Source organism: Pantherophis guttatus, chromosome 1 (genome assembly GCF_059756535.1).
Source record: "Pantherophis guttatus breed Tessera chromosome 1, ASM5975653v1, whole genome shotgun sequence".
In the NCBI taxonomy this organism is placed as follows: domain Eukaryota; kingdom Metazoa; phylum Chordata; class Lepidosauria; order Squamata; family Colubridae; genus Pantherophis; species Pantherophis guttatus.
In genome coordinates, this window is record NC_142063.1 from 269,312,988 (window position 1) to 269,340,906 (window position 27,919).

At 39.4% G+C, this 27,919-nt stretch overlaps 2 protein-coding genes and 2 non-coding genes across 4 annotated transcripts; 1 reads left to right on the top strand and 3 right to left on the bottom strand.

Moving 5' to 3' along the window:
- ACAT2 (acetyl-CoA acetyltransferase 2) lies at positions 1-15,442 on the top strand. Its single transcript, XM_087887644.1, has 9 exons — positions 1-191; positions 1,852-1,986; positions 2,572-2,753; positions 4,547-4,664; positions 5,409-5,552; positions 6,397-6,519; positions 9,970-10,124; positions 10,896-11,006; positions 15,195-15,442. The coding sequence occupies exons 1-9, from the start codon at positions 137-139 to the stop codon at positions 15,360-15,362; spliced, it is 1,191 nt and encodes a 396-aa protein (XP_087743770.1). The 5' UTR covers positions 1-136; the 3' UTR covers positions 15,363-15,442.
- Positions 15,371-27,916, bottom strand: TCP1 (t-complex 1). The gene is made up of 12 exons (XM_034428538.3): positions 27,749-27,916; positions 25,453-25,538; positions 24,236-24,364; positions 22,439-22,536; positions 21,048-21,158; positions 20,396-20,577; positions 19,403-19,529; positions 18,716-18,891; positions 18,186-18,309; positions 17,714-17,906; positions 17,278-17,441; positions 15,371-16,234 (listed from the first exon to the last, which is right to left on the bottom strand). Exons 1-12 carry the CDS (start codon positions 27,816-27,818, stop codon positions 16,018-16,020), a joined length of 1,677 nt encoding a protein of 558 aa, XP_034284429.1. The 5' UTR covers positions 27,819-27,916; the 3' UTR covers positions 15,371-16,017.
- Positions 23,810-23,942, bottom strand: LOC117672131 (small nucleolar RNA SNORA29). The gene has a single exon (XR_004593134.1). It is a non-coding gene; the product is annotated as a small nucleolar RNA SNORA29 (small nucleolar RNA).
- On the bottom strand, positions 25,940-26,075 carry LOC117672132 (small nucleolar RNA SNORA29). The gene has a single exon (XR_004593135.1). It is a non-coding gene; the product is annotated as a small nucleolar RNA SNORA29 (small nucleolar RNA).
- Positions 27,917-27,919: the final 3 nt, after the last annotated feature.

A 27,919-nucleotide genomic window follows, 5' to 3' on the forward strand; every position in this document is an offset into this window, starting at 1 on the left:
GGTGGGCGGGGCCCGAGGCAACCAATGAGAACTAAGGTGCGCATCGCTGCCTGAGTCTAAAGGAGGCGCGAGACTGTTTGCACCGGCAAAGAGCGCGGCTGCAGAAGCGAAGGTGTTTCTGCCTCTTCGAAGCATCATGGATCGCGGGGACGAGGCCGTCGTTTTCGTCGCTGCTGCAAGGACCCCGGTCGGTGAGTAGAAGCTACTCCTGGGGCCCGATCTCGGATTGCTCTGAAAGGGGCGCTTTCGTGGACTGACATCCCGCTTGCTCCCACCTTGAATGGTCCATTCATTCTGAAATTTCCCTTCGCCCCATTTTCTCCCCCCCCCCCTTTTATGCTGCCCGGTATGGGAGGAAATCCTGTACTTTTTCTGCCCGTGGTAGAAAGGTAAGAAAATGAACCGAGGTAGGATCGTGGTAGGGGAGAAGAGGTGGAGAACTGTAGAGGATACAGGGCTTCTTAATTGCTTATTTTACTATTCGGATAACAGATTGGAAATGATATTCCTGGTAGTCCGATGGAGTTTAACAAGATTTAATTTTAGCTGCCGTATGCAAAATAGCAGGCGAAATCGTCCTTCTAACGTATTTTTTTTACCGCTCCACACTACACGGACATTGCTTCTTCAATCTGATCTCCCCCAAAGCTCGCGCCGACTTGGCATCTTCGTTTCTTCGCTACCTTTGTCTGCGGAGCAACCATCGAGATTCATTAGGAGAGCACACGGGAAATTATTAGCAAGAGCTGGTGTTGCAATCTAGACTTTGCCATTCTTAAGCTCCAGGTAAACGGTGGGTGGAATTCCCCCGCGCCCGGTCCGTTTATTTATCAAATGTATTCACCGCCCACCCCACCTAAATGTCTCTAGACAGCTTGCAATAAATAAAAAGGGGGTTAATGCTACGACGGCAGAAGAAATGATACAAAAAATGGATCCATCTTGCTTGCCCATCTGTTGGCTTATTCACAGCCGTTGCTTTGTTTGTTTTTTGCGTAATCCACAAGGCTCCTCCCTCGCCTGTACTTTTCTCTCAGTGATTGGAGAATGAGTTATAGAGCCACCGCGTGAAGATGCGCTGTGATTGCTTCGCGACTCTTGCTGAGGAATTCCTCTTGCTCTGATTGGTGCCTGGCCGGTAGAACCAGGATGGTTTGGTCTCCGGCTCTTGTTTCCTGTCATGAATAAAACCCAACTCCTGGTCTTCCATCTAGAAGAGCATCTTGGAGAGCAGAGAAAAAAAACAAACTTAAATCGGTTTCGTAAACATCCATGTAAAACATCATAGTTAGAGATACGAATAATTCCTGAGTATATTTAACAAGAAAGCAATGAGGACTCTTGTACGTATAATTAAAAATTAGACAGCCCAAGTTTTTCTAATTAAAAGAGTTGTAAATAAAACGTATAAAATGTTCAGATAGTTTTGAGTTCTATTTAGCATAAGGAGGTAAAAAATAGATGCACAAAATGCATTTATTGAAGTTTACTAGGTATGACAACCGGAATAGTGCTCTCCCAAATAAAGCCTTGTACTGTACTATAGGATGTTGTCTGATTCATAAATGAATCTAGTGATCTGGCAGACCAAGAAAATGCTATTGTATTTGAAGAATCAGTTCTCAAATTGTTTGACATTAGACTCGATAATAAAACAAAATGCCAGACTTTTAATGAATAATATACACATATCTTAACTCCCAAGTATACCCATGAAAATATATTTGTTTATTTTCCTAGAATTGTAATCTTTCTATGTTATCTAGAATGCTTAAAAGAAGAATAGGAAAGGAAAGAGGAAATAGAGTAGAATTAAAACACACCTCTTTCTTACTTTTATATTTTATCTAGGATCCTTCAATGGTGTCTTGTCAACCCTGCATGCCCATGAATTGGCTTCAGTAGTCATTAAAGAATTGTTGGAGAGGACAAAAATTGATCCTAAAGAAGTATCTGAAGTTATACTTGGACAAGTATTAACTGCAGGTATGAACTTGATGAAGCATTTATCCAGGATTTTGATCTGGATCCCATTTATGGCCTCTTCTCTTGCATTTTTGTAATGCAGAAACTAAAGAGAGAGAGAGAAAAAGAGGGAGAGAATGAATTATGGTTCTTTAGTTTTATTTATTGGAAATTGTACTTTCTTTCTTTTCATATGTTCAAGGTCAATCTCCCAAACTAGCAATTTGTGTAGCAATCTCTAATGTTCCTGGAAATAGCAGATGAAACAACTTCTACATTTCCTTCTTATTCTTGCATAGATTCTCCTTCTGCAGTTCCCATTATTTGTTGCAACAGTAGCGATTCCAAGTATGCATGCATAAATCAGAGAGAAGAGTTGGTGGTGGCAAACAAGGACAGGAATGTAATGAAGAATGTAATAATGGTGCTTTCTTTTCCCACAATTCTGGGTGTGTTAAATCACCAACATGACTGTCTGTTCTAACTGCCTGTATTGTTACCCATACTTTTACTGCTTCAGATCCCCTTCTAGTGTTTTCCCCTTCTAATTTAGCCTTCTCCAGTTTCATGACCTGCATAGTCGTTCCTATGTGTTTATTTCTGTAGGTGCTGGCCAGAATCCTGCTCGACAAGCCAGTGTCGGGGCAGGGATTCCATACGTGATACCAGCTTGGAGTTGTCAAATGATATGCGGATCAGGCCTGAAAGCCGTGTGTCTCGGGGCTCAGTCTATTATGACAGGAGATTCCAGTATTGTGGTGGCTGGTGGTATGGAAAACATGAGCAAGGTAAGGCTACTTGATGTTCACAGAAGGTTAAGGCTTGCTGCTCCTAAGACCTATGCTGAAAAAACATGGAAAGATGATTCCCATGGGAGAATTATTGCATTAAAGAATACACAAGCTTGAGCCTTTATGAAGAGCAACTTCTTTCTCACCAGGTACACCTGCAACCATAATAGCTTGGGCTTCGGTGGGCTGAGGCTTGACATAACTCCAAGGTCCCTTCCAATCCCATTATTCTATCATTGCAGCCCAATTTGAGATATTTATTGGCACACAGGCAGAGTTATTAAACCACAATTTGTTAAACAGAACATGACTCAATGCCAAAACAAATCATATATGAACACCACCAATATCTAAAACTTTTGAGTATAGAATTGAGTGGCTCCATATAACACTAGGAGATCAAGTAATCATGCTTTCCTAGATTACTTCCTGATTCATGCAAAGTACAAAACAAAATCTGAAATAAACCCGGAATTTTTTTTGCATTAAGATATAATGACATATTTTTGTGTGTTTATAAAGCTTCTTGAAATTTAAAAAGTTTATAAAGCATGGTCCAGTTTTTGTTTTTTTAAAAAAAACTATACTCAATCATGTCATTTCTTCGGAAGAATTAGCACTTTGTGCTAAAAAATTGCTTCACACTTTATGGTCAGCCAGAAACAAGTTAGAACTGTTAGGGCTTTGGGTTAGCTGCTATTCATGCCAGAATATCCCAAAAAACCTGTAGTGCAGGAGTAACAATTTTACAGGAAAAACGGGTTATTGCTAAACCTTGAAGGGAAACTAAGTTGAAATAAACCCAAGTAGTCATTTTGCCGGGGGGAGGGGGGAGGAGAGTAAGGGGGATTGTACAGCTATGGTTTAAATGACCCTGGATAACTAAAATGTAACTTGTTTGCTAGGGTGTTTCTGTTTTAAACAAACCTGAGTTATTCCAACCATGATTTATCATAAATTGAACTTACTCTCTCCTTTGAATCTCTAGTATATATGAGTAGAAGTAGTAAGGAATGTAGTTGGGCCAGAGAGAAAGATAGCTGGGAAGAATCTGTTTATTGTAAGTGTGTGAGTGTACATAGGGTAAGGGTTAGGGTTTGTTTTTTTTATCATTACATGTGTGTATACACATACTTACACACACACACACACACACACACACACACACACACACACAGAAAGAGAGGGAGAGAGACTTACATGACAGACACATACACAGTCAAGAAAGAAAGAATGCCATTGTTGGGCTTTCCTTCATGCTGTTGGCATTTGGACATTGGCCTGATATTTCATATTTGAATGGCACAATTTCTTCTGAAATGTCCATGGCAGAGGACAAACAGTTCTTCTGATCCTTTTGTCTTACTGTTGCTTCTGATAAAAAATAGCAGTGAGATTATTGTGCATATAGTAGATGTGTATATGTCTTTCACCTGCAGATGCCTCTAGTCTTAAAGTGAAATATTCTTTAGCTTATTTCAAGACTTCACCTTCCTCCCAGCTAGAATCCAGGAGGAAGCAATATGGAAGCTTCTTTTTTCTTACACTCTCATTCATACATACCATGTCATTCTTCAAATGGGAAATATCAGGAATCGAAACTGAAACCTCATGCATACAAAGCATGTGTTCTACAACTGAGTTGAGATACCTTCTCTATGTTAGATTTACTTATGTCCAATGAATGGAAGGGTCATACAGCGAGAATGGGTGCCCCAGAGGTTATTTCCATCCACTTCTAAAGAAAGTTGCTTCGAAGTCCTAAATGTGTTAAAATGTTTTTTTCATAGGCTCCTCATGTCATCCATTTGCGTAATGCCGTGAAGATGGGAGAAACCTCTTTGCAAGACAGTATTATTGTAGATGGCTTGACAGATGCCTTCTACAGTTATCACATGGGTATTACAGGTAAGCCATATGAACAAGATTTACAAAAAGATTGGATAAAAGCGTGTCCCGGCTTTATTTCACGGAAAAAGGAAGAGTGGGGAGGAAGCAAGAATTATAAGGATGGGAGGAAAAATATTCAGCAATGTCTAGCTGCAATGTAGGCTTGCCAGCTGTAATTGCAATGAATCCCTGTACCCATACACTACAATAGCATGGAAATAACTGCTTAAGAGCCATGGTGGCAGAGTGCTGCAGGCTACTTCTGCTAACTGCCAGCTGCCAACAGTTCGGCAGTTCGATTCTTCCCGGCTCAAGATTGACTCAGCCTTCCATCCTTCTGATGGCGGTAAAGTAAGGATCCATATTGTTGGGAGCAATACGCTGAATCTGTAAAATGCTTAGAGAGGGTTGTAAATAATCTTCAAAGGCATCCACCACTTTGCAGCCATTTGCACCTCTTGCTCAGTTGATTTTCAATAGCTTCTTTTGTCCTAATCACCTAGTCAAGTAGGATCAACCTCACAGGATTTCAGAATTGCATTTCTTTGCTTGTGGTGTTGTGCACTCATATATTCAGTGGAAGTACATTTCCAACAAAGCCCAATTCAAACCTGGTGGGAATGTGTGAACATTACATGCTATAAACGATGCATTCTGTTATCAGTATTAGAAGAATTAGTGTAATAAATATAATAAGTATATAGTAACTAAATTCTGACGCATTGTGATTAGAGTATCTACTGTATTTTTTAATTATTTCAGCTGAAAATGTAGCCAAACAATGGAAGGTTACTCGAAAAGAACAAGACCAGCAGGCTGTAATGTCACAGAACAAGGCTGAAAATGCCCAGAAGGGTGGATATTTTGATAAAGAGATTGTACCTGTTGTTGTACCTTCTAGAAGAGGTCAGTGAGCAGTTTGACATAGTGGACAAAGGGATGGGATATGTTTCTAACTATAACGATTCATCTTTATATTCATGTTTATTTGCTTCAATTCTTCCGCCCTCATGTGTTACAATAATTGGTGTACGGGGAAGGGAGAGACACTTAGTAACCTCAGGCATAATTAGTAAAGCAGTCTTTACTGCTAGACGGAGATAAAATTGTGAATGTAACCATTGTGTGCTCCCAATTATAAACATCTAGACTTTGAAAAGAGAAGAATAATTAGAGATCTGGAAAGAATGATATCTAACATTCATTGCTACAACAATGTCAGTTTTGAAGTGGTTCATAGATTGAACCAAAGTTTCTTCCTGTTTCATTAACATGTATTTTTAAAAAATTTTTTTTATTAATTTAATAGTAATTTAAAGAATAATCTCACTGAATTTTAAAATTTCAAGACATAAATCCATTTTTGGGGCCCTATTATGAGTTTAATATATTTATTTATGCTATAGTTTGGTTAATACTGATATGTTGAATAAATCACAGCGGATGGACTTTACTTCTTACGCTAATCCAAAATCAATCAAACAACAGATTTGGTTCATACTGTACTTAAACCCCAATGTAGAATTCTATGGTGATAAAAACGTACCTTCAAAGGTATTAACATTTCCAACATATGTTTGACACACCCTTATACATCTTTGACAGTTTATCAGATGTTAAAATACCATCGGTAAGGGCAGTTCATATCTTTGCGTAGCATGGGAAGTAGAATTCCTTATAGAAAAATTCCAATTTTCCTTTTTTGCACCAAGTATAAAATGGCTGCTGCTGAAATACTTGTTTTTGACAGGCCCCACAGAAGTTAAAGCTGATGAACATCCTCGCCATGGGTGCAACCTAGAAACAGTGGCAAAGTTGAAACCTTGCTTCATAACTGATGGGACAGGCACCGTGACTGCAGCAAATGCCTCAGGTTGGTTTGTGGAGCAATTTAAAGATAAGTCATAAAATCAGATCTGTTCTGGTTTTAGCAATCCGATTTTATTAAGGATGAAGAATAAGGGGATGGGGACATTTTTCTAATTTAATTGGCACAGTTTGGATGTAGTGGAAGAAACATGAATTATTGGAGTGTGGTGTTGTGTGAATAAGGTGTTGGACAAAGAATGCAAAGGACCAGATAGAAAGTACATTAAATTAAAGAAAAACACCCAAAAAAACCATTCAAAAATTATACCTAATACCAAGTCCACCTCCCTCAAAATGGCAAAACAAAAAACAAAAAAATACAGAAGAAGAAACAATGGTACTGATCATTAATTACAACTGCAAAAGTTTTGATTCTAGTACTACAGGTAGTCCACCAGTTACAAATGTAATGGACCCTACCCATTCCATTCATACCTCGAGGATTCGTGGGAGTGAATCTCATACCTTGAATGAGATGACTCCCTGCTTTTGTCCACCCGTTCACTAATTTAATGCGTGGGCGAATGCACGGTTTGTTAAGTGTACATGAGGTATCTCGGGGGGGAGGCCATGGGGGGGTGGTGGCTAGTGATGGAATAGGCCTCCCCAACCCACTGAGATACCTCATGCTTCTGTTGTGGCCCGTCAACGGCCTGTGCAGCTGGTAGCTGATTCCGACAGCGAGGAGGCTGGTGTGGTGCTGCACCAGCAGCCTGTGCAGCTGGCACTCGAGTCAGACAATGAGGAGGCTGGAGAAGAGGTGGTGCCAGAGGCGGGGATTCAACCATGGCCTTCAGAAGCTCCCATAAGTGAAGTAGAAGAAGAAGAGGAGCCTCTTCTCGATGCACAAGCACGTAGAGCTGTTAAAAGGCAGGAGTGACTCCTCAGGAGGAGGTCTCCTCGAGAGTAAGGCTTGGGGCTAATTGGCCCCTCCCCTAGCCTATTTAAGGAAGGACGATGACTGATGCAATTTGCAGGAAACAACTTCGTTCAAATACCTTCGCGTCTTGATTCCAGAAACATTTTGATTTGGCTCTTGTTTCATCAGTTTTCCTGCAAATTGCTTCTGGGCATTCTGCCAACTACAGTAAGATTATGGTTATCTGAAATACTGTGCCTCAGAACTGAGTTATTGTTCTTTGAATTCTTTGAAATCAGAAAAGACTGATTTAAAATTGTACTTGTGTATGCTGCGTTCTTTGGGGTCCGTAGCTGGGGGAGAACAGCTTCCCACTCTCTGCCATGGTGGACTCACTTACCTTGCAAAGATCTGACTCCTCTTTGCCACAGTTTCCTTCGCTTTGAGGGAGAGAAGAGTCAATGGAAGCTCCTGGGCGCAAAGTGTTTCTGTGCCTGTCTCCTACTCCTCTCCCAACTCCTTTCCACCACCACCACTGGGACACTTTTCCAGGCCCAGATGTGGACCTGACAGTGGCTGGATGCTTGAAATGGGGACTTTGAAAATGGAGGGATTTGCTTCATTTTGAAATGCCCCATAGACGCCTATTAGGCCTTTCAAAAGGGTCCCTCCATTTTCAAAGGCCTTATCGGCATCTATGGGGCATTTCAAAATGGAGCAAATCCCTCCGTGATGCTTCCAGTGTCATTCAGATCTCCAAAAAGTGCCCTGGTGGTGGTGAGAAAGAGTTGGGGGGGGGGGAACAGGAGACAGATATTGCAAACACTTTTCACGAGGAGAACAACTGCTGCGATGCTGCAACATTTGTAATTTTGGGACTTGCTCGTAAACACTAGGGGGCGTTTATTTTGTAACTTCGAACAGGCGCTAAATGAACGCTTATATCCTGGGCATTACCTGTATGTACTTTTGAATTAAATATGATGTCGAGTCCTACCGGAGCTCGCCATCGATGCGGGGGTGTGGGAGACGAAGGAGTGGAGATAAGCAGCTGCAGCGAACACACAAACAGTTCCTGGATAGCAGCATTCAGGACGATGATTGATGACGTTGCCGGGCCTCTCGGATTCTGCTGTCCTCGCTGCTCTGGTGCTCGCAGCTATTACTGTTAAGGGAGTGGGGGGTGCTTGATTGATAATCACCGGATGTATGTTTAAGGGGCTGAGTTTTTGTTAAATAGCGCTGTGGTGTGATTACACCCAGCGCTGACTTTGAACCAAAACACCGACTTGTACTTTACTTTTGACTGCAAGCTTATCATTGCCAAAGTAAACCCTGATTCTCTGTGCGTTACTGGTGATTATTTCCTATCGCAGTTCTGAACCAACGACAAGCCGAGATATGAACTTAAAGCATCTATATAACTAACCTAAAAAGTTAAGAGTTGTTTCAGAGGTAAACTATGTTAGTTAGTTTGGACTGGAAGCGTTGTGGCGAGACAGTCTGGGATTAGCAGGCTCTGATGAGTTTTGTGAAATCCTGGTTGATGAACCGCTGCCGAGGGGTCTTCGGACCGGACCTGTCCTGTAGGGACAGGGAAGACGGAGAGGCACCTCGGAAGACCAAGAGGAACAGGCAAGTTCCTCAGAGGTCAGAGGAAACTCTCCCTGACTCGGCAGCGGGGGGCAGCGGCCATTGCGACTGCAGTAAACTGGGGCAACCAGAATAAGTATTGTGCAGGAGCGGCGAATTGAGCAGAACATTGATGCCGGGTGAGTGACAACTAGCTCATAGGCAGGAAAAGGGGGGGGGAAAGAGGACTTTTAAATTATTTATAAATGTCCCAGCGGCTAGCGGGTGTGGGAAAGGACGGAAGAAGAAGATTAAAGCGGAAGGTACAAAGTGACAAAACCCGACCAGAAAATTGTTTCTTTTGGATTAAAATACTTGGAGAACTTTAAAAAATTAGAAGAATTAAGAACCCAGAAAGAAATTGAAAAGATCTTTCTTTAATTTGACGAAAAATAAAGGGAAATCTAAAAAGACCTGTAATAGAAGTTTTATATCAAGGAAAAGAAAAGGGGGAAAAGCGGACTTTGAAATTTTAAATTAGACTATAAATTGACAAAAAATAAGAGGATAAAAAGTTAGTGAAGATTGGCGATGTGGATTATAAACAAAATGAATACTTTTACAGACTGTTGATTGGAATTGTGGACTCTGGAGAGACACCTCCAGGTGAAATTGGATCATTACAACATTGGACACTTATTGTTGAAAAAAGTAAAAAAAACTTTGATGGTGATAACCAGCTGTGAGAATTGCTAAGGAGGATTTGTTTTGTCTGCAAGTGACTTAACTTTGATGATTAAAGAAACATGTTAGTTTAAGGAACAGATCACAGATCTTTTCTGGGGGAAATTTCTTTTTTTCTTATGCCTCATCCTGGCCAAATTTTAAAAAAAATCCACTGGAAATTAGTGCTTTATGATAGAAATATCCATGAAGATAAATCTGGGCAAAACTGATGTATCTGGAGAAGTATCAAGCTTTGTTAGATACTTTAAAGCTAGCTTTAGTTGTTTTCCTCTTCAGGTATAAATGATGGTGCTGCTGCTGTTATTCTTATGAAAAGATCAGAAGCAGTTAAACGAAATCTCATTCCTTTGGCACGGATCGTGTCTTCAGCTCAAGTTGGTATTGATCCTTCAGTTATGGGAATAGCACCTATCACGGCAATAAAAAAAGCTGTAAGTAGGGAACAGGGTCCATTACACTGAATTAATCTGTTAATTCTGAAAATCAAACTGTTTTTTAAGCCTAGTATATTCAGATCATAATATGTGTAACCCATTCCAATCCTGTTTAGAGTTATGGTAGCTTTGCTAATAAATGTTTCATTCATTCTCCTTGTTAGTGAATTTTTCCAGCCATTTTTTTCTGGATATTAAATGTATATTTGTGTATGTACTTGTGCACGTGCACATATCCTTTAGTGGAAAGAAAACAAGTGCATTGGTCATTAGTGAAGATTGAACTCTCAAGAGTTAATTGAATTGTGCATTTTTATCATAGCTATTGGAGGGGATAAATCCATCAGTGGTGACATTGGAATTGTATGTATTTGTGGTCCTACTCCAGGGGTGGGTTATACTTACCTTTACTACTGGTTTGCAACGGGAAGCTTCTACGCATGCGCAGATCGCTGATGACATCTGAGGCGGTGGGCAGGGCACCGGTTACTACTGGTTCTTGTGAACTAGTCCGAACTGGGGGCAACCCACCACTGCCCTACACCTTATGCATTTTAAATTCCAGACTAGAGTTTATTTCAGTACTGTCTCTTAAATATTGATTTGAGCATCGAATTGTTTATTAAACACTGTATTTGTAACCAGAGCCTCATTTATCTCTAACTATTACAAATGTTGGGAAAAAATAGAACAGGACTCATTGTTTTTTAATAGAATTCAGCCATGATTTTTAACCGTGTTAACTGAACAAGTTTGTTGATCTTGCAGGTGGAAAAAGCTGGTTGGACATTGGATCAAGTTGATCTGTATGAAATTAATGAAGCTTTTGCTGCCTTAGGTGTCGCAATAACAAAAGAACTAAAACTGAAGCCAGAAAAGGTATGTTTAACATTGCCATAAAAGCACAATACTCTAAATACTGCAAATGTTTATTTATGCTGCTCCAGTTGAATAGAGCATCGGAATATATTTTGTTTGATGCAAATATGCAATATTTTCTAGGTGGGATGGGAAGGGTAATATTCAAAATAGTTTGTCAATTGAAATAAATTGCAGGACATTAATTTGGGGGAATTTGACAAACTATATAGATGGGGAATTCCTTCTAATACAAATTGGTACTTCAGTGATTAAAAGTTTATCTTTCTCTGCTGTGATCCAGAACTTCTCAGAATCTTATGTTCACTTTTTAAAAATCTGCTTGTTAAATGTAAAGACATATTAGACACACAAGAAATTTGTTTGGACACATAAAGAATTATTGATTTATTAGATTGGGCCCACAAGGAATTGATTTGATTATTGGGTGGGACACACAAGGAAATATTGAACATCAGATATAATTTGGCACTCAATGATGCTAGTATTCAAATAAAATTTCATTGACTTTTGGAAATAAAGCTTATGTTGAGCAGTATGCTTCTAGTAGCACTTGCCAAGGAACATATCTAGGCATTGCAGTCCAAAAAGGACATTAAAAAATTAAAGCAAGTTCAGAGAACGAAGTTCTACATGGAACAATTGAAGGAATTGGATATATTTAGGCCAGTGGTGAACCTATGGCACACGTGCCAGAAGTGGCACGCAGCACCCTCTCTGTGGGCACGTGAGCCGTCGCCCCAGTTCAGCTCTGCCGTGCATGCACAGGGGCCGTACGTGCATTGCATTTTGGGAGTTCGGGGGCACGTGCGTGCATTTGCGCATGCACTTTGGGCACTCGGTCTGGAAAAGGTTAGCCATCACTGATTTAGGCTGTAGAACAGAAGACTGATAAGAATCTTACCTAAAGGGCTGTCCTACAAAGGATTGGATTTGTTTTCCATTTCCCCAGGGTGTGGGATCAGAATAAGTGGGTTGTAATTAGTTAATATTTAGGCTGGATATCATAGTGATTTTATTGACAGTAAAAGGAGTTAACCACAAAATTTACTTCATGAAATAGTATGCATCCCTTCTCCTATGTGCTGAGGAGAATCCAAGGAATGGGTTAACTCTTGCCTTTCTGTTCTGAGACTGAGTCTGTCAATCTACTTTGGTCACGCCTCCTTTGCCTGTGATCCCAGTTTTGACTGAGTCTTGGCTCAGAGACACATTTGGAAGATAGCTCCTCAGGAGAATTAGGACAAAAAGACAAGAGTTTATTCCTTGGATTCTTGCTCATCTCCACAGTAAGATCCTTGGCATTGTGTAAGCCTTCGCAAAGCAGTGAACGGGCTCGGCTGGCTCCGTGGTCCATCCGGCATAGCCACCTTCGACCTGGCTGGCCCCCGGTCCATCTGGCATAGCTGCCTTAGACCCGGTTGGCTCCCCAGTCCATCCAGCATAGCAGCTTTCGACCCAGCTGGGTCCCCAGTCCATCCGGCACAGCCGCCTTGATCCGGCTCAAGCGGATAGAGCTGAGATCCCTGTCATCTACCCACAGACAGTGGAGGGGACTGGGATCACTGCCTAGTTAACTCCAGGTGCATACTCTGCAGCAGCGAAGCAGGAAAAGCCGCGGCAGTAGGGTTCCTATCCGAAGCGAGCCTGCCTTGCCAGAGGGCCAAAAAGCTCAAAATGGTGGATTCCACACCATCAGAGGTGCCACAACTGAGTGGGGAAGACCAGGGTTACCCAGTCCTGTCCCAAATCCCCAAGAAAAGCTCCGCAGTGCCGAAATTGGCCATTAAAGGAGCGGCTGCCCGGATAAGAACAAAAGCCCTGTCCTCCAAAAAGGCCTCTAAGGCTGAGGAGAAGGATGCCCGGAAGTATCAAAAGGCCCTGGACAAAGAAGTTGTCAAGGTTGAGAGAGAAGCCAAGCGAAGGAGACAGGAAAATTCCCCTAGGGGAAGACCTGTCATTTCCTGCTATTTACAGCTGTTAGATCATTTGAATGATGCAAGGCAACAGAATGCATTCAGCTCTCAGGCCTGGTTGCCACATGGTGCCAGAGAGCAATCCTCTCAGCCACCATTTATATCAGTCAGCAATGAGGTCTTTTTTGCTCCACTGTCAAACCTGCCAGCAGAAAGACATTGGGAGCCACCAGGAATCCTGCTCTAGAGGCCACCTTTACACCCATAGCGGCGGGGCTCTGCATAAGGAACAGCCAGGGGCCTGAAATTTCTGATCAGATGAAACTTCTGATCTCAAGAGGCCATAGCCCAGGGGATTGCTGCAGGCTTGCAGCAAGGCCATCAGACTGCTTCTGTCACACCCCACTACATCAAGGCCAACACCTAGCACCCCAGGTTCAAAGAGACTTGGTGGCTTTTCAGGGGCCTCACGTCCTTCATCCATGCAGAGCAGACTCACTTTCAGGAGATGACGACCAGAAAGAACTGGTCCTTTCAGAGGATGAGGGAATAGCTCCAACCCCCCCCCCCCCGGCCCTCTTTAAATCTCTCCTATATAAGGCTAAAACCACAGCTCACATGGGAGCTGACCAAAATGCATTGGAACACGGTGAGACTAGATCTCACCCTCAAATTTCTCTCCACACTCCCAAGATTCTTCATTCGTTGCCCCATCTCAAAAGACAACACAGAGAGGCCTCTCAGAGGCCGCAATCCAACATTTGTTGGACATTCAAGCTATCCAACTGATTCCAGAGAACCAAGAGGGGCAGGGATTCTACTCCATCCTATTTGTAGTCCCAAAGACCTTGGGAGGGTAGAGGGCAATCCTGGACCTGAAGAGATTAAACAACCACCTGGTTTACAGGAGGTTCAAGATGTTCAATACCACTTTATAATGCCTTGGTAAGGCCACACTTGGAATATTGTATTCAGTTTTGGTCGCCACGATGTAAAAAAGATGCTGAGACTCTAGAAAGAGTGCAGAGAAGAGCAACAAAGCTGATTAGGGGACTGGAGGCTAAAACATATGAAGAACGGTTGCAGGAACTGGGTATGTCTAGTTTGATGAAGAGAAGGACTAGGGGAGACATGATAGCAGTGTTCCAATATCTCAGGGGTTGCCACAAAGAAGAGGGAGTCAAACTATTCTTCAAAGCACCTGAGGATAGAACAAGAAGCAATGGGTGGAAACTAATCAAGGAGAAAAGCAATTTAGAACTAAGAAGAAATTTCCTGACAGAACAATTAATCAGTGGAACAACTTGCCTGCAGAAGTTGTAAATGCCCCAATACTGGAAATTTTAAAGATGATGTTGGACAACCATTTGTCTGAAGTGGTGTAGGGTTTTCTGCCTCGGTAGTGGGTTGGACTAGAAGACCTCCAAGGTCCCTTCCAACTCTATTCTATTCTATAGCAATTCTATTCTATTCTAAGATGCAGTCCCTCCAGTCCGTACTGGAGAGCATCCGAGAAGGCAACTTCCTAACATCCATCGACCTGACGGAGGCATACCTCCACGTGCCTATCCTGCCATCCCACTGGCAGTTCCTAGAGTTCCACTATGCAGGCTGACGCTATCAGTACAAGGCCCTACTATTTGGCCTGTCTTCAGCAAGACCAACGCCCCTTCTCTGGAAGTTTCTCAGGGGCTCTCTTGGTGGTCCATTTACTTCAAGTGCATTAGCAGATTCTGCAATTGAAGAGCAATATTGTACTTCAGGAATATATACCATTTCCCCCAAAATAAGACATCTCTTATTTTGGGGGAAAGCCCCAATCGGGCTTTTGAGCGCATGGCAGTAAGGCCAAGCACTTATTTCAGGGCTGCATTCAGACATAACTGATTTCCCTAGGTAGAACCGCCGGAAGTTAACACCATTTTATGATAGTTCCAGTACTACGTAGGTGAGCAGTAAAGTTGGAGATCACAGCAGAACGTTCCTTCCACAAATTTGATGGCTGCGGATAAAAATTGAATAGCCAAATAGAGGTGTTTGTCTAAAAATGCTAAGAAAAATTGAAGGTATGTTTGAAGTAGGAACAGGCAAGTATGTTGTGCAAGTGATGCCTCAAGAGATAAACTTTCCTCTGATCTCAGTATAAGAGTCTTCACTATAAAATCTATTGTCAGAGGTTTCAGTCCTTGTTCTAAATATTAGATTCCAAAATAGGAAAGGAAGACTTCTACGTTTAACATATGCTTCTGATGTTTTATTTTTTTTTTTGCAGGTTAACATTGAAGGTGGGGCTGTTGCTCTTGGCCACCCTCTTGGAGCATCTGGTTGTCGAATCCTAGTTACACTTCTACATTCACTAGAACGAACAGGTGGAAAACGAGGAGTTGCAGCTTTATGTATAGGAGGAGGAATGGGCATAGCTATGTGTATAGAAAGATAAAAGGAAACTTTTCTTTGATTTTGTATCAATTTGTAACATGACTCATCTTTATTAGTAAGTAATAAAGAAATATAAACCAATACCTATATATTGATACTAGGCAAGATCTAAGCATCCTGCTGTCAGTTTAAGTAGAACTTTCTTCAACAATCTACTTGGTCTCTTCTTGCCTTAAGATTTCTAATGAAGACAAGGGATCCACTGAATCTTTTAAAAGGAGAAGGCAGCCTATACATATTATTCACATACCCCCAATAACCTCTAGATAACTTCATCCTACTTTTGAGAAAAATAGTCAGTATAACTTTTTCTCCCTTCAACACTAGCATAAAGCTACAATCAGAGTTTGTGTGCATACAAGGGAAGTTTTTGTATTCTGCATTATTCCTAGTAGCAAAATACTTACAAGAAATGCACCAAGATCTAAGTGTTTGGCTGTAATCTGACTTTGTTAGTGGTAGCTACCGCTGAAGTCCTCAGGTTATTTCCAACCTCCTCCCCTTTACATTCTGCATTATAATACTGATACAAATACAAAATATGGCCATATTTCATTTATTTGCTAGTTATGCAGGGGTCTGACAGCTTGCTTTCATCAACATACTAGTTAATACAGATGAGAGAATTTCACTGGAATAGGTAAATAAAAATTCATTTAGTCTTCAATTGCTCCAGATTGAACTGCATCTTCATAGCATCCTCCTTTTTCACCTTTACTTTCAGGGTGCAACTTAATAACATCATCAATTCGAAGAATAGTAATTGCTGCTTCTGTTGCAAACTTTAAACTCTTTGTTTTGACTACAGTAGGCTCATATACACCAGCTTGTTTATTGTCACGTGGTTTCCCATTGATTAAATCAAGACCGATCCTTAAAAAAAAAAAATACTGTTTTAAACAGGCATGCACATTTCAAATGTCTTCGATATTCTCAAACCCTGAACCTGAAACCAGAGATCAACTTCAACTTTTTCAACATCAAATGCAACAGAAGTCAAATAGTACTTAGTAGTTCCCTGCAAACACCCAACCATTTTATCATATATTTATTTTTATTGCTTAAATTTATATGCTGCCCATCTCACTGATAAAGCAATTCTGGGAGGTTTACAAAACAGTAAAAAAAATTAAGAGTTAAAATTAGGAAGACTTTAACCCAAGGGGCTGGACAGCAAGGTGATGAAGCCTTCTTTTATACTTTAAGCCACCTCCAGCAGAGAGGACCACGGGCCCAAGCCATCTGGCAAAGCCATGTTTTAAGGCCATTCCGGAAGGCCAGAAAGATGGGGGCAGATTTCATTTCAGGTGCCATAATGTTTGACAGAGTAGGAGCTGTAATATATGCTAAGAATAGGTAAAATGTAGCATTAAAAAATTGGAATATTCCAAATAACAATGACAACTTCTGGTCAGGGCCTGCTGATCCTTCTAAGATTCACCTGTTTTCCAGAAGTTAATGCCTCAAAGTGAAAAGTATTTTTGAAATCCCAAGGGAAAGTTTGTTTCAAGTTATATCCAGAACATTACAAACCACTTCTATTTTGGTGGATTAACTTCTTGGAAATCGCCAATCCATGCACGAAATTTGACTGTTATCCAGAAAGAAACTAGAACATTCTGGAATTATCAAGAACACTCCACACATTAAAATCTAGATTTTGCACACCCAAAATACATATACCACTCCATTTCTTCTGATAAAGCAAGCTATAAACCAGCTATATAAGACCAAACACCAACTCTTGCTTTAAACTATATGGTTACTTTACTGTATGCTAGCATCTTAAAACTAGGAATCATTTTAGCTTAGGATGCTGAATGTTCATGCCCAATTCTGATTCATTCAACAAGATTAAGCAAACATGCATAAAATAAATCAATATTCTAATCTTGCCATCAATTCTATGCACTTACCACTTCAAATTTTTGCGATCCGGATTCACTTGCGCTTCATTGTGAAATGCTCTGAGCTTTGCAACAAGATCTATAGCATCTTGAGCAGCATTAACTGCTAACGTATTTGGAATAACTAGAAGAGATCTTGCAAATTCTGCTATAGCAAGCTGTTCTCGTGATCCCTAATTCAAAGAAAAATTCTATTAATATTTAAGCTAATGTATGATAAAATAATGGAGAGACAATGAAGCTACACTTGCTGGATGTGCTGAAATGAAGACTGGACTGCCACCGGACAAAGCTTTAATATGGTCTGCACTAAGCAGGAAATAAGGACTTAAATGCCCTCTCCAGTCCCAGTTCTATAAACTTTTCAGATATAGACAGCACTGAATATTAATTAAAGTCTGATTTCCTAAAAAAAACATAATTTAAACTTTAACTAAATACTTACCATGCTGGTTGCATAATTTTCTAGATAAATGGAAAGTGCTGCTTCAACTGCACCACCTCCTGGTACAACAGACTTTGACTCTAGTATTCTTTTGACCACACAAAGAGCATCATGCAAAGACCTCTCCATTTCATCACACATGAAGTCATTTGCTCCTCGTAATATAATAGCAGCTGAGGTCCGTGCCTTAGTACTGTTTCAGAAAGAAAAAAATCCTTGTGAAATAATTATCAAACTATAAATCTCTAACCTTGAGGGTAGGGAAATGCTAGAATTGTGTGTCCAAGTCCATCAACAAAGTCAAGACATTTACTGTCTCAACGTTTATAGGGGGACTAAAAGTAATCTATCCCACGCGTATAACTGCTCATACAATTTGAAAATAGCACGGCAGCAATTAAATGGGAAATATTTTCAAAGGTTACAACAAAATGCATCCATTACAAATTATGCAAGGTAGGTATATCCTTACTTTTTAATTAAAATCAATTCGTCATCACAAATTCGTTCTTGAACCGCCTCTTCTGCTTGTCCCAGCATTGATGCTTCAAAAGTTTCTTCACCTTCCAGATTTGCCAGATTAGAACAAACGATGGCTAATACAAGGTAAAAAAGATTTGACAAAATCACCACAATTTTATATATCTACTAGTCTGAAGGAACATTAACAATTTTATGTATCTACTAGTCTGAAGGAACATTAACAATTTTATATATCTACTAGTCTGAAGGAACAGTAGTAATCATCTACATCAGCGGTCCCAACCTTTCTGGTTCTGCGGACAGGCAGCAGCAGCAGCGGTGGGTGGAGTGGATTTGTTTTGCACATGTGCACCCGTTGCACAAAAGTAGTTTTATGCGCTTGCGCGCTCATCCATTGCTTGTGCAGCCCGTTTCCCAACAGGCTATGGACCAGGGGTTGGGGACCCCGTTCTACATAATTAAGCTCTTTATTGACAAGACATATAAACCGTGATCATATTTAGCGATGTCTGTAATTACCTCCAGAAGCCTTAGCAATGCGTTTAAGGTCTCTTTTTAGAACTCTGCGTACTGCCATAGCACCAGCATCCACGAAGTATTTCAGACACATATCATCAATGCCTCCAGTGGTCAAAATAACATTTGCTCCTGTAACTAAGATCTTCTGAATTTTTTCTTTAGTGATGTCAGCCTCTCTGCATAAGAAAGTGCATACTGATTAAATAGAACTATAAACTTAAGTTCAAGAGAATCACAAAAGTTTTTAATTAAAATAGTTGAGAAGTGTGTCAAAATAATACTTTAACCATTCCTTCCTCAAAAATCAAGTGTAGATGAAATCTATTTCTCCATTATGACACTGGATCTTTTGGTTAATTTTCAAGACTAATTCAAGGGAGACATTTCAGAATACTATCAGTAACTAAAAGAGGCATTACTAACTTTTAAAAATGCATTTACCAGGCACAGGAATGATAAATTTAGCTCAACCAGATCTTGCAAATTACAGATTAATGTAGCTATTGGATATAGAAAGAATTATATTTGACAGAATACTGTCATATTCTTAGTCAAAATTTGTATTCAAGATGCCATTCTCTTAGTAAGTGTGGGACAAATGATAGAAATATACAGATTTATTTATGTTTCCTATTTCAAAGCAGCCCATCTGCATCATTTTAGTTAAAAAAGCTGTCTATAGAATACCTCTGTCTAATCTGATCCAGTTTTTCTGGGTCTGTGATTACCACCTGAACACCAAGCTTCATTTTAGTTTTCTGTAGGCTGAAATCAAGGCATGCAATTTTAGCATTAACTATTCTCTTGGGCATTCCTAAAAGAAAGAGAGAAATAGTCTTAAGATTCTATATAAAACTTTAATACATCTAAAACACAGTGATACCTTCTTTTCATAGGTATCCCTCAGTTTACTTCTGTTCACTTTAATAAGTATAGTTTTTAAAAATTGACTTGTATATACTTTCCCAAATGGGAAAGCGGTCCCACTCGATTATAAACAGTGAGGGTAGACTGAATAATCCATTTTAAAATATTTGAAATTCACCAAAGTTTCCAATATTTTGAAGACGTATCATTGCATACATCAAGTGCATCATATTTCTGCTTAATTACTACTAAAATGCAAAGCTAAACATTCAGAGAGATCATCTTGCACAATCATCAATTTACTAGAAAATTTTCTTCCCAAAGAGATGTATAAAAACAATTATTTTTCTTGTGGAAAGAAAAAGTTCCCCAAGTCTTCTGTTCACCATAGGTGAGTACATTTATAACCAAAAATTTCTGTGTTCAATTCTGAATCCCACCACCTTTCTCGGTCTTTGAAATATCACTTTCTGCCCTGGTCAAATCTTTTCAGGCAATTTATGGAGGGAAAGTTAAACTGAGTATTGAGTTTAAACTTATACCTAATACCTTACCCTGATTGGGAAAGTACAAACTTAATTTAGAAAAGTCAACTCTATTCAAGCAAAGGGGATAACCATATATCTGAAAATACTTGCCTCAACTCTATTACAAATGTGTAAACTAATTTCAACCTCTATGTTGTTATACTATTTCTAGTCAACTTATCAGTCAAAAATACAATTTCTAAAAACTTGTTTATACACAGATATAAAACTGTGTTAACTTTTAAAATTATGTCCATTTACTGCTTTATGGAGGGGATGATCTTACCTTGGGAGCCCACAATACAGTTTAATGCATAGCCATTTACAAGAATACTCTCTTTCTGACTGCGACCATGTGCCTTCAAAACATTGATAGAACTGATAGGATAATGTGGTTGTCCCTTTTGATCTGTGTATTTTACGGCAAGTACAGCATCTACTACCATATTGGCAAAGAAGTCACTGTCACTACAAGAAGACTGTTAAGGTTAACATAATCTAATACATGAAATGTAAATCCTATATGCCTCACAACACTGAGAATTACAATTTTTTTAAAAAATTTGATTTATATGCCGCCCTTCTCCGGAGATTCAGGGCGGCTTACAATGCACTAAGCAATAGCCTTCATTCTTTTGTATATTTATACAAAGTCAGCTTATTGCCCCCACAACTGGATCCTCAATTTACCTACCTTAGAAAGGATGGAAGGCTGAGTCAACCTTGAGCCTTGGCGAGATTCGAACCTGCAGTAATTGCAGGCAGCTGGTCTTAATAACCAGTTTAATAACAGGGTGCCTTAGACCACTGTACTACCAAGGCTCTTAAATGCTCTTCAATGCTAATAAAAATGCCATTTTTGTTCAGAAATTAGATATTTTAGTCAGTATCTGATTTCTACACAATACCCATTCCTAATTTTCTCTGTGAAAGGATACACTCCTATGATTTTGGATGACATTGATGTTTTTGCTGCATTAATAAGACAGTCTTTGCCCAACTCATCTGAGTTAATAACCAAATTTTCATTGATGTAGCGAACCGCCTCCCTGTTGGGGAAAAGAAACTCAGTATTTTCACAGAATCATTGAAATGCTTTCAATTTAGAAATGTTGATTAAAATACATATAATAGGAGTGGGCAAAACTTACTACCTTCAGGGAACGTCATAAATTCTATTTTCTTCCAGACTATATGGTTCTGGCCATTCTGGTGAGTGGACCAACTATTTACTTCTGGAGTTTTCCAGAAGAAAAGAGAACCAGAATGTTCTGTCCCCCAAACAGTAAGTTATGTACAAATCAGAAAAATAAAATATCTTAAATTTACATTTTCAATGACCTTGCATTTCTATGCTTTCTAATATTTCAAAACGTATCACTAAACATTTAAAAACACACATCTAAATAATTTGTAAACAAAGCATATCATTTCTATAGTGCACTTAATCATTAAACATAAAAGCTTCAAACAATTTAAAGATTCATGGGCAAATATAGATCAATTTTATATTCTAGCAAAATCCCTGTTATGCTGTCAAGACTGAGATATGCTGCCATCATGACAGATACATTAGCAGAACATCTAGAAGTATTTTATTAAATTTATATGCCGCCCATCTCACTGACAAATGACTCTGGGCATTTGATAAACATCATAAACACAGAGATATAAAATATTAAAACATTAAATATGAAGTGAACCAAAATTAAGTAAGTTAAAAACCAGGACCAAAATACTGTGGTGTAGAGTTATAGACTGATTTGTATAAAGAAAAAGACCAAAGGATAAAATGGGGACAATACAAAAATTGTTCCCTGTCAATGAAAGCCAGACCATTGTTGGCTAACTTGCCCCCAAACCCTTATGCTTTATTGAACCACAACTGGGGTATAGGTAGCACAAAAAATTCTAAATCTCAAATTGTATTTTAGCTCTCAAACATCATGACAGTAACAATCCTTTCTTTCCATTGGTAAAGGGGAAAATCCGTACCGACAAAGCATTGTGTACCATCTTTTACATGCTCACTCATAAACACCTGCTTGCATCTACGTCCAAAACTAGCTTTCCAGTTGCAGATAAGAGCACTCCAGCAACATAGAACTAACAGTGAAAGGGCTCTATTTGTCAGTTACCTCATCACTGATAGGAGAGATCACTGATTCAAACATCACTGATATTTGAAAAATAATTCTGTGGACCATCGATATTTGAAAAATGCTACACTGATTAAAGAAAAATGCATTAGCTGAAACTTTGAAACTTAATTGTAAAATTTCCCATTATATTTTATATAATTTCTCATTTGAAGTAAATCAGGTCTTACTTGCAAGCAAGACGATATCCACTAATGACAGAAGTTGGATGAATTTTCTGTTTTACCAATTCATCTGCATTTTTCAAAAGTTCTGCAGCAACAATTACCTATGAAAGAGAACATTTAATTTAAAACTACTCTGTGAAAAAGTTACGCCCTTGATACAAACAGTAAAAAAACAAAACAAAAATTAAAAACCCACATAAATTTCATTCCAGCAAAGACATTCTTGAAAAACTTACAAGTTGCATTTGCTTCAGGATACAGAGCTATTCAATTTACTCTAACACACGGTCCAAGGTTCAGGTGTATAGAACTTTTTGTTTTGAATACTGTTGAGCCTGAAGCTGTGCAGAACATCTCATTTTTTTGGAAATTTTCAACATTGAGAGAGCTATATTATATTCCCTATGATCATGGCATATAATCAAAAATTAAGCAAAAGCTGGGGAGGTAGGATGAACCAGCCAGGACAAAAAATAATCTGAAAATAATTTTGCCACATTGAAGGCAATGAAGCGCACAGGCCTCTAGTTGACATTTTATATGTTGTTGACTGCAACTAAAAGACTGAGCCAGAATAGCCAAGAACATAGGCATGTACTTGTAAAAATATCCCAAGGGGACCTCATTTGGGAAGACTACCCTAGAGTTACCTTGGAAGCCTAAGAACATTTTCTGAATTTAAATTCTTGCATCACAAACTATTTAATCCATCATTAATAATTTAAAACAATTGATTACTTGAGAACAAGTAATCAATTGTTTTAAATTATTAATGATGGATTAAATAGTTTTGCATTTCTTTTAGCAGGGTGACAAGATTAATAAGAAAGCTCTGGCTATAGACAAGGAATTAAAATCTATTAGCTGCTCATATTTGTCACTATTAAATTGTGATGTTGATCACATCATAAATAAATACATGGTTTCTTTTTCTGAAAGTAGCCCTTCATTAGTTATAATAATTAGGACCAGCAACACTATCACTAAGTGATGTGGTCATAAAGCACATTCGCATGACCACACCAATTTACAAAGCCATTTCCAGCTCCAGTTGTTAGGTGAATCTCATGCAGTTGCAGCATCACAGTCCCATGATCACCATTTGTGATCTCCTGCTGACTTCTGCATTGCCTGTGCTTGTTGGAAGCCAGCACTGAGAATCATAAATGGTAATCATGTAACTCCAGAACCCTGTGACCATTTTAATTGTGAGTCGGTTGCCAAGGACCCAAATCGTAATCACATGATTGCAGGGGACACTGTGACCATCACAACTTGAAAAACTGGCCATAACTCTCCTTGTTCAGCATCATATCATCTTCAACAGTCGCTGAACAAATGCTTGAGGACAAATGCATAGAGTTAAAATTATTCTATAATATGTTCTGCCACTTCATATAGGAAAAAGATAGTTAGTCTTCTCCTTCAGACTTTGGCAGTTATTCCTTTATCCCATAAGCATAGCCATTTATTTTGTAGAAGAAATAAATGGTAGTTAAATGGGAAAGATTTCATTTCACTTTTTAGAGGCAAACTTAATTAGCCCTGAAATGGATTTAGAATTTCAACTTCTCTGAAGATACATACCAGTTCTTCGTATCCAAGTGAAATTGTATTTTAACTGAAGACAGTGCCAGAGCTAATTATGCTGTTTTGGTATAATAAGTTAGTGTTTGCCATTATTAAAAGGGGCACAAATTAATTTCAAATACTTGCACTATAAAATATAAGTTTTAAATACTATTAATGCTACTTCAATGTTGATATGGTCACGAGAGCATACAATATACCCATACATACCACAGAAGTAGTTCCATCTCCAACTTCTTTGTCTTGCAGTTCTGCTAGTTCACACAGTACTTTTGCAGCAGGATGTTCTACTTCCAACAACTTCAGGATAGTTGCACCATCATTAGTAATAGTCACATCCTAATATTCCAAATACACAGAAATCATGTAGCTTAATATCAATTGGGATCGAGGAATAAATAACTGCCTTTCAATTAATGATGTATTTAGCTATTTAACCATCACGTAGCTGTCTAGCAATCCAACACTAGGTATTGCTAAATGACAGCTTTCTTTGTATAATCTATGCCTTAAAAATCATGGTTTTGTCAATGGGCCTGGTGATTATAAATGGAGACAGCCAATCAAGTGGCTGATTTGATTGTGTTGTTGATGCCATTGGGGGGGGGGAGTTATATGGTGGGTTTTTTACATATTGTAAGCCACCCAGAGCCACCTATGTGAGAGTTGTGTGGCTATATAAATTTATTAAAATAAATGTGTAATATGCTACTGTCCTTATTAAGCTCTAGAATTATCCCACCCTTATTTTTAAAATATACCTAATCCTCCCTTTTCCTATTGTCCACACAACCATTAACCCATGAAGTGGGTTGGACTGACTGTGACTTGCTCAAAGTGATAGAAAATATTTTCCTGATATGGAAACATCACTGTGAAACCACCTCTATCAAACTGAAGCCAAAGAAGCAAAGGAAAAGAGAGGGAGGGAGCATCATGACATCTTTGGCTAATGCCTGGAATACTACTGACCAAAAGTTTATTTTTATTTTATTCTATTTATCCTGTTTTTGGTTATTCTTTCTATTTTTTTATTTTAGAAATACAGTATAAAAGTAAACATAAATGTTGACTTAGTGAGCAGTCCAAAAACTGCTACCAAGGCTTTTTTTTTTTTTTTTTTTTTTGCTATTCCAGTGCAAAAGAAGAGGCTACTAGTTTGGCTATTTGGGAGTAGATTTCTGAGTATCCTAGACTACTTTTTTGACACCTATGTGACTACATATATACAGAGGTAGGAGTAGTTTTCTTCTTTCCCAGATCAGGGAGAGGTAAAGAGGAATGCTGGGGTGGAGGAAAAACCCTGCCTATCCATCTTCCCACCATATTAGTTGGCTACCTTGAATAAATGATTACTCATCTTCCTACTTTTAAAATTAAGACAAATTCTTTTCTACTGATAGTTTCATAAAGCAAGATTTACTTACACCAATGTCATCCACCAGCATTTTATCCAAGCCAACTGGACCCAGTGAACTCTTTACAATATTGGCAATTGAAGCAGCAGCTGTAACTGTTTCAAGAAAAGAGATATTTTTCTTCATAAGCAGAATTGTTTCCTAAAAATTTAACTGATGCAATTCAAGTGCTAAATATATGCTTTTAAGTATTTTAAAAATAGCAAATAGATTTGGGCAATAAAACTGGCAATTACTACTTCGAGTTCAACTACTATCTTGTTTACATACAAACGTATTTTGTAGTTGAATTTGAAAATAGACTGTATGCTGTAATTTATACAAAGCAGTAGTTTTATACCCAGGCCATAGTTTGTGATCCAACCATTCAGCTTATCATAAGCAAAATTCAAGCCATTATGAAGACTTTTATGCATAATTAACTTCAGGTTCTTTGCATCATCTCCAACAAAGGAACAACATGATTCAGTCTTAGAAATACTGTACTTTTCTTTGTAATGCTTTGTTCTGCCATTTCATATAAAAAGAAGCTGATATTCATTCTTCTCCATCAGACTATGACAGACATTTATTTATCCCATACGGATTATCTCTTATTTTGTAGTGCAAATAAGAGGCAGTACAATGGGACATGTTTAACACCTAGCAATTTCTTCTGGAATTCTTTTAACAAGAGAAATAAATGTATGACAATCCAGTAGATTGAAATATAAGAGCACCCTTAAAAAAAAAAAAAAACTCTCTTATACATACTTGGATAATCAAACTCTATTTTTACATTGTCTCTTAACAGTAAACAAGAGATTCATAAATGCATATTGCCTTAGGGTCCAGAGTAAAAGAGACAGCATTTACAGAAGTTTTCTTCTCTAACGTGTAAATAAGTAAAGCAGTCCCATAGTACAGCTGGGCTCTTGGTAACCACATGGAAACATGCTATTTGCTTACCAACACAAAAGTGGTTTGGTCACGGTCTTTGTCCTTCTAAACTTTAGATCTTTAACTGCAACACAATACTGATATTTAATAATCAAAATAAACCCAGTCCAGTTTTTTCTACAATAGCCTGCTTTGCATATTATTTCTTACAGGAGCAGAAAGTAAGCAACCTTAGATACCGCTATTTAAGTAGAAGCTGTGGCAAACCCCTTTACAGAACTATATGTCTCTGAAACATCTTTCAGAAACAGTTAATTTAAACACCTCTAACTTCAACAGAAGAACTAACATTCTTCATGACATATTTTAATAGGACATAAAGGAGCATCAGACTCTGAAAAAAAATATGGTGTAAAAGTTAAGGACCAAAATGCTTCGACTACCAACTTACTTTTAAACTGAATATATTTGTTATGGTTTCTACAGTAATTTTAAAACGCTCACAGGCCACTGATAGTTTATCTTCTCCCCCAGAGATTCTGCATCCAGATGGGATTAACAACACTGCTTCTCAACTGCCAGTGCATTACAGGTAGTCCTCCACTTACGACAATTGAACCCAAAATTTACGTTGCTAAGTGAGAAATTTGCTAAGTGAGTTTTGCCCCATTTTAAGACTTTTCCTGCCACATTTGTTAAAGTGAATCACTGCAGTTGTTAAATTAGTGGCACGGCTGTTAAGCGAAGCTGCCTTCCCCCACCCTTGACTTTGCTTGACAGAAAGTCGCAAATCGGGATCACATAATCCCAGGCCACTGCAAACGGTCACAAACCTGAGTCATTGTGACCAAGCATCCAAATGCAAATCTCGTGACCATTCGGGCGCTGCAACGGTCACAGGGGTGAAAAATGGTCACAAGTCACTTTTTTCAGTGCCGTTGTAACTAAACCCTCATACTCCTTCATACGGGGCGTGACTCAAGTTCTCCCACGTGGGAATCAGGGATAACCGTATATGTCAGTTGCAGTGCGGGCAGAATCGGTCCGCAGTTATCTCAGGTCTAAATGGAGCCCAGACAGAACCGAACAGGCAAACAAAAAAAAGGGGGGGGGCACCGTATTGTTCCTCATGCGGCCCCTTCTCCCTCACCCCCCACCATCAACTGAACGAGACGCCGCCACCCTTCTTCCCTTTCGGGTTAACCAAGCACAAGTGCGTGCCGGCCGGCAACCATTGCTTCCGCGGCGCCGACTTCGCACCCAGACCCGGCCCCATCCTGCTCGGGACCACGGCTTCAGACAGCATGGCTGGCCTCGTTGGATGGCCGCGGCCGCGCCCAATTTTCCACGCGCCACAGACCAACGGCGAAGGAACCGTTAACTCTGTGGCGGCTTAAAGGCCCGAGGGAAGCTTTCGAGAGTTTACCGTTTTGTGTCCGGACGTTTTCGCCGGTGCCCCGCTCCCCAAAAACCGCCAAAGGCCCCTCCAGCGCCATTTTCCCGGACAAAGAGACCGAGGCGGGAACGCGCACGAGCCTGCAGGGATTGCGGACGGCGAGGCGAGGCCTTCTGAGAAGCTCCGCCCCCTGGCGACCTA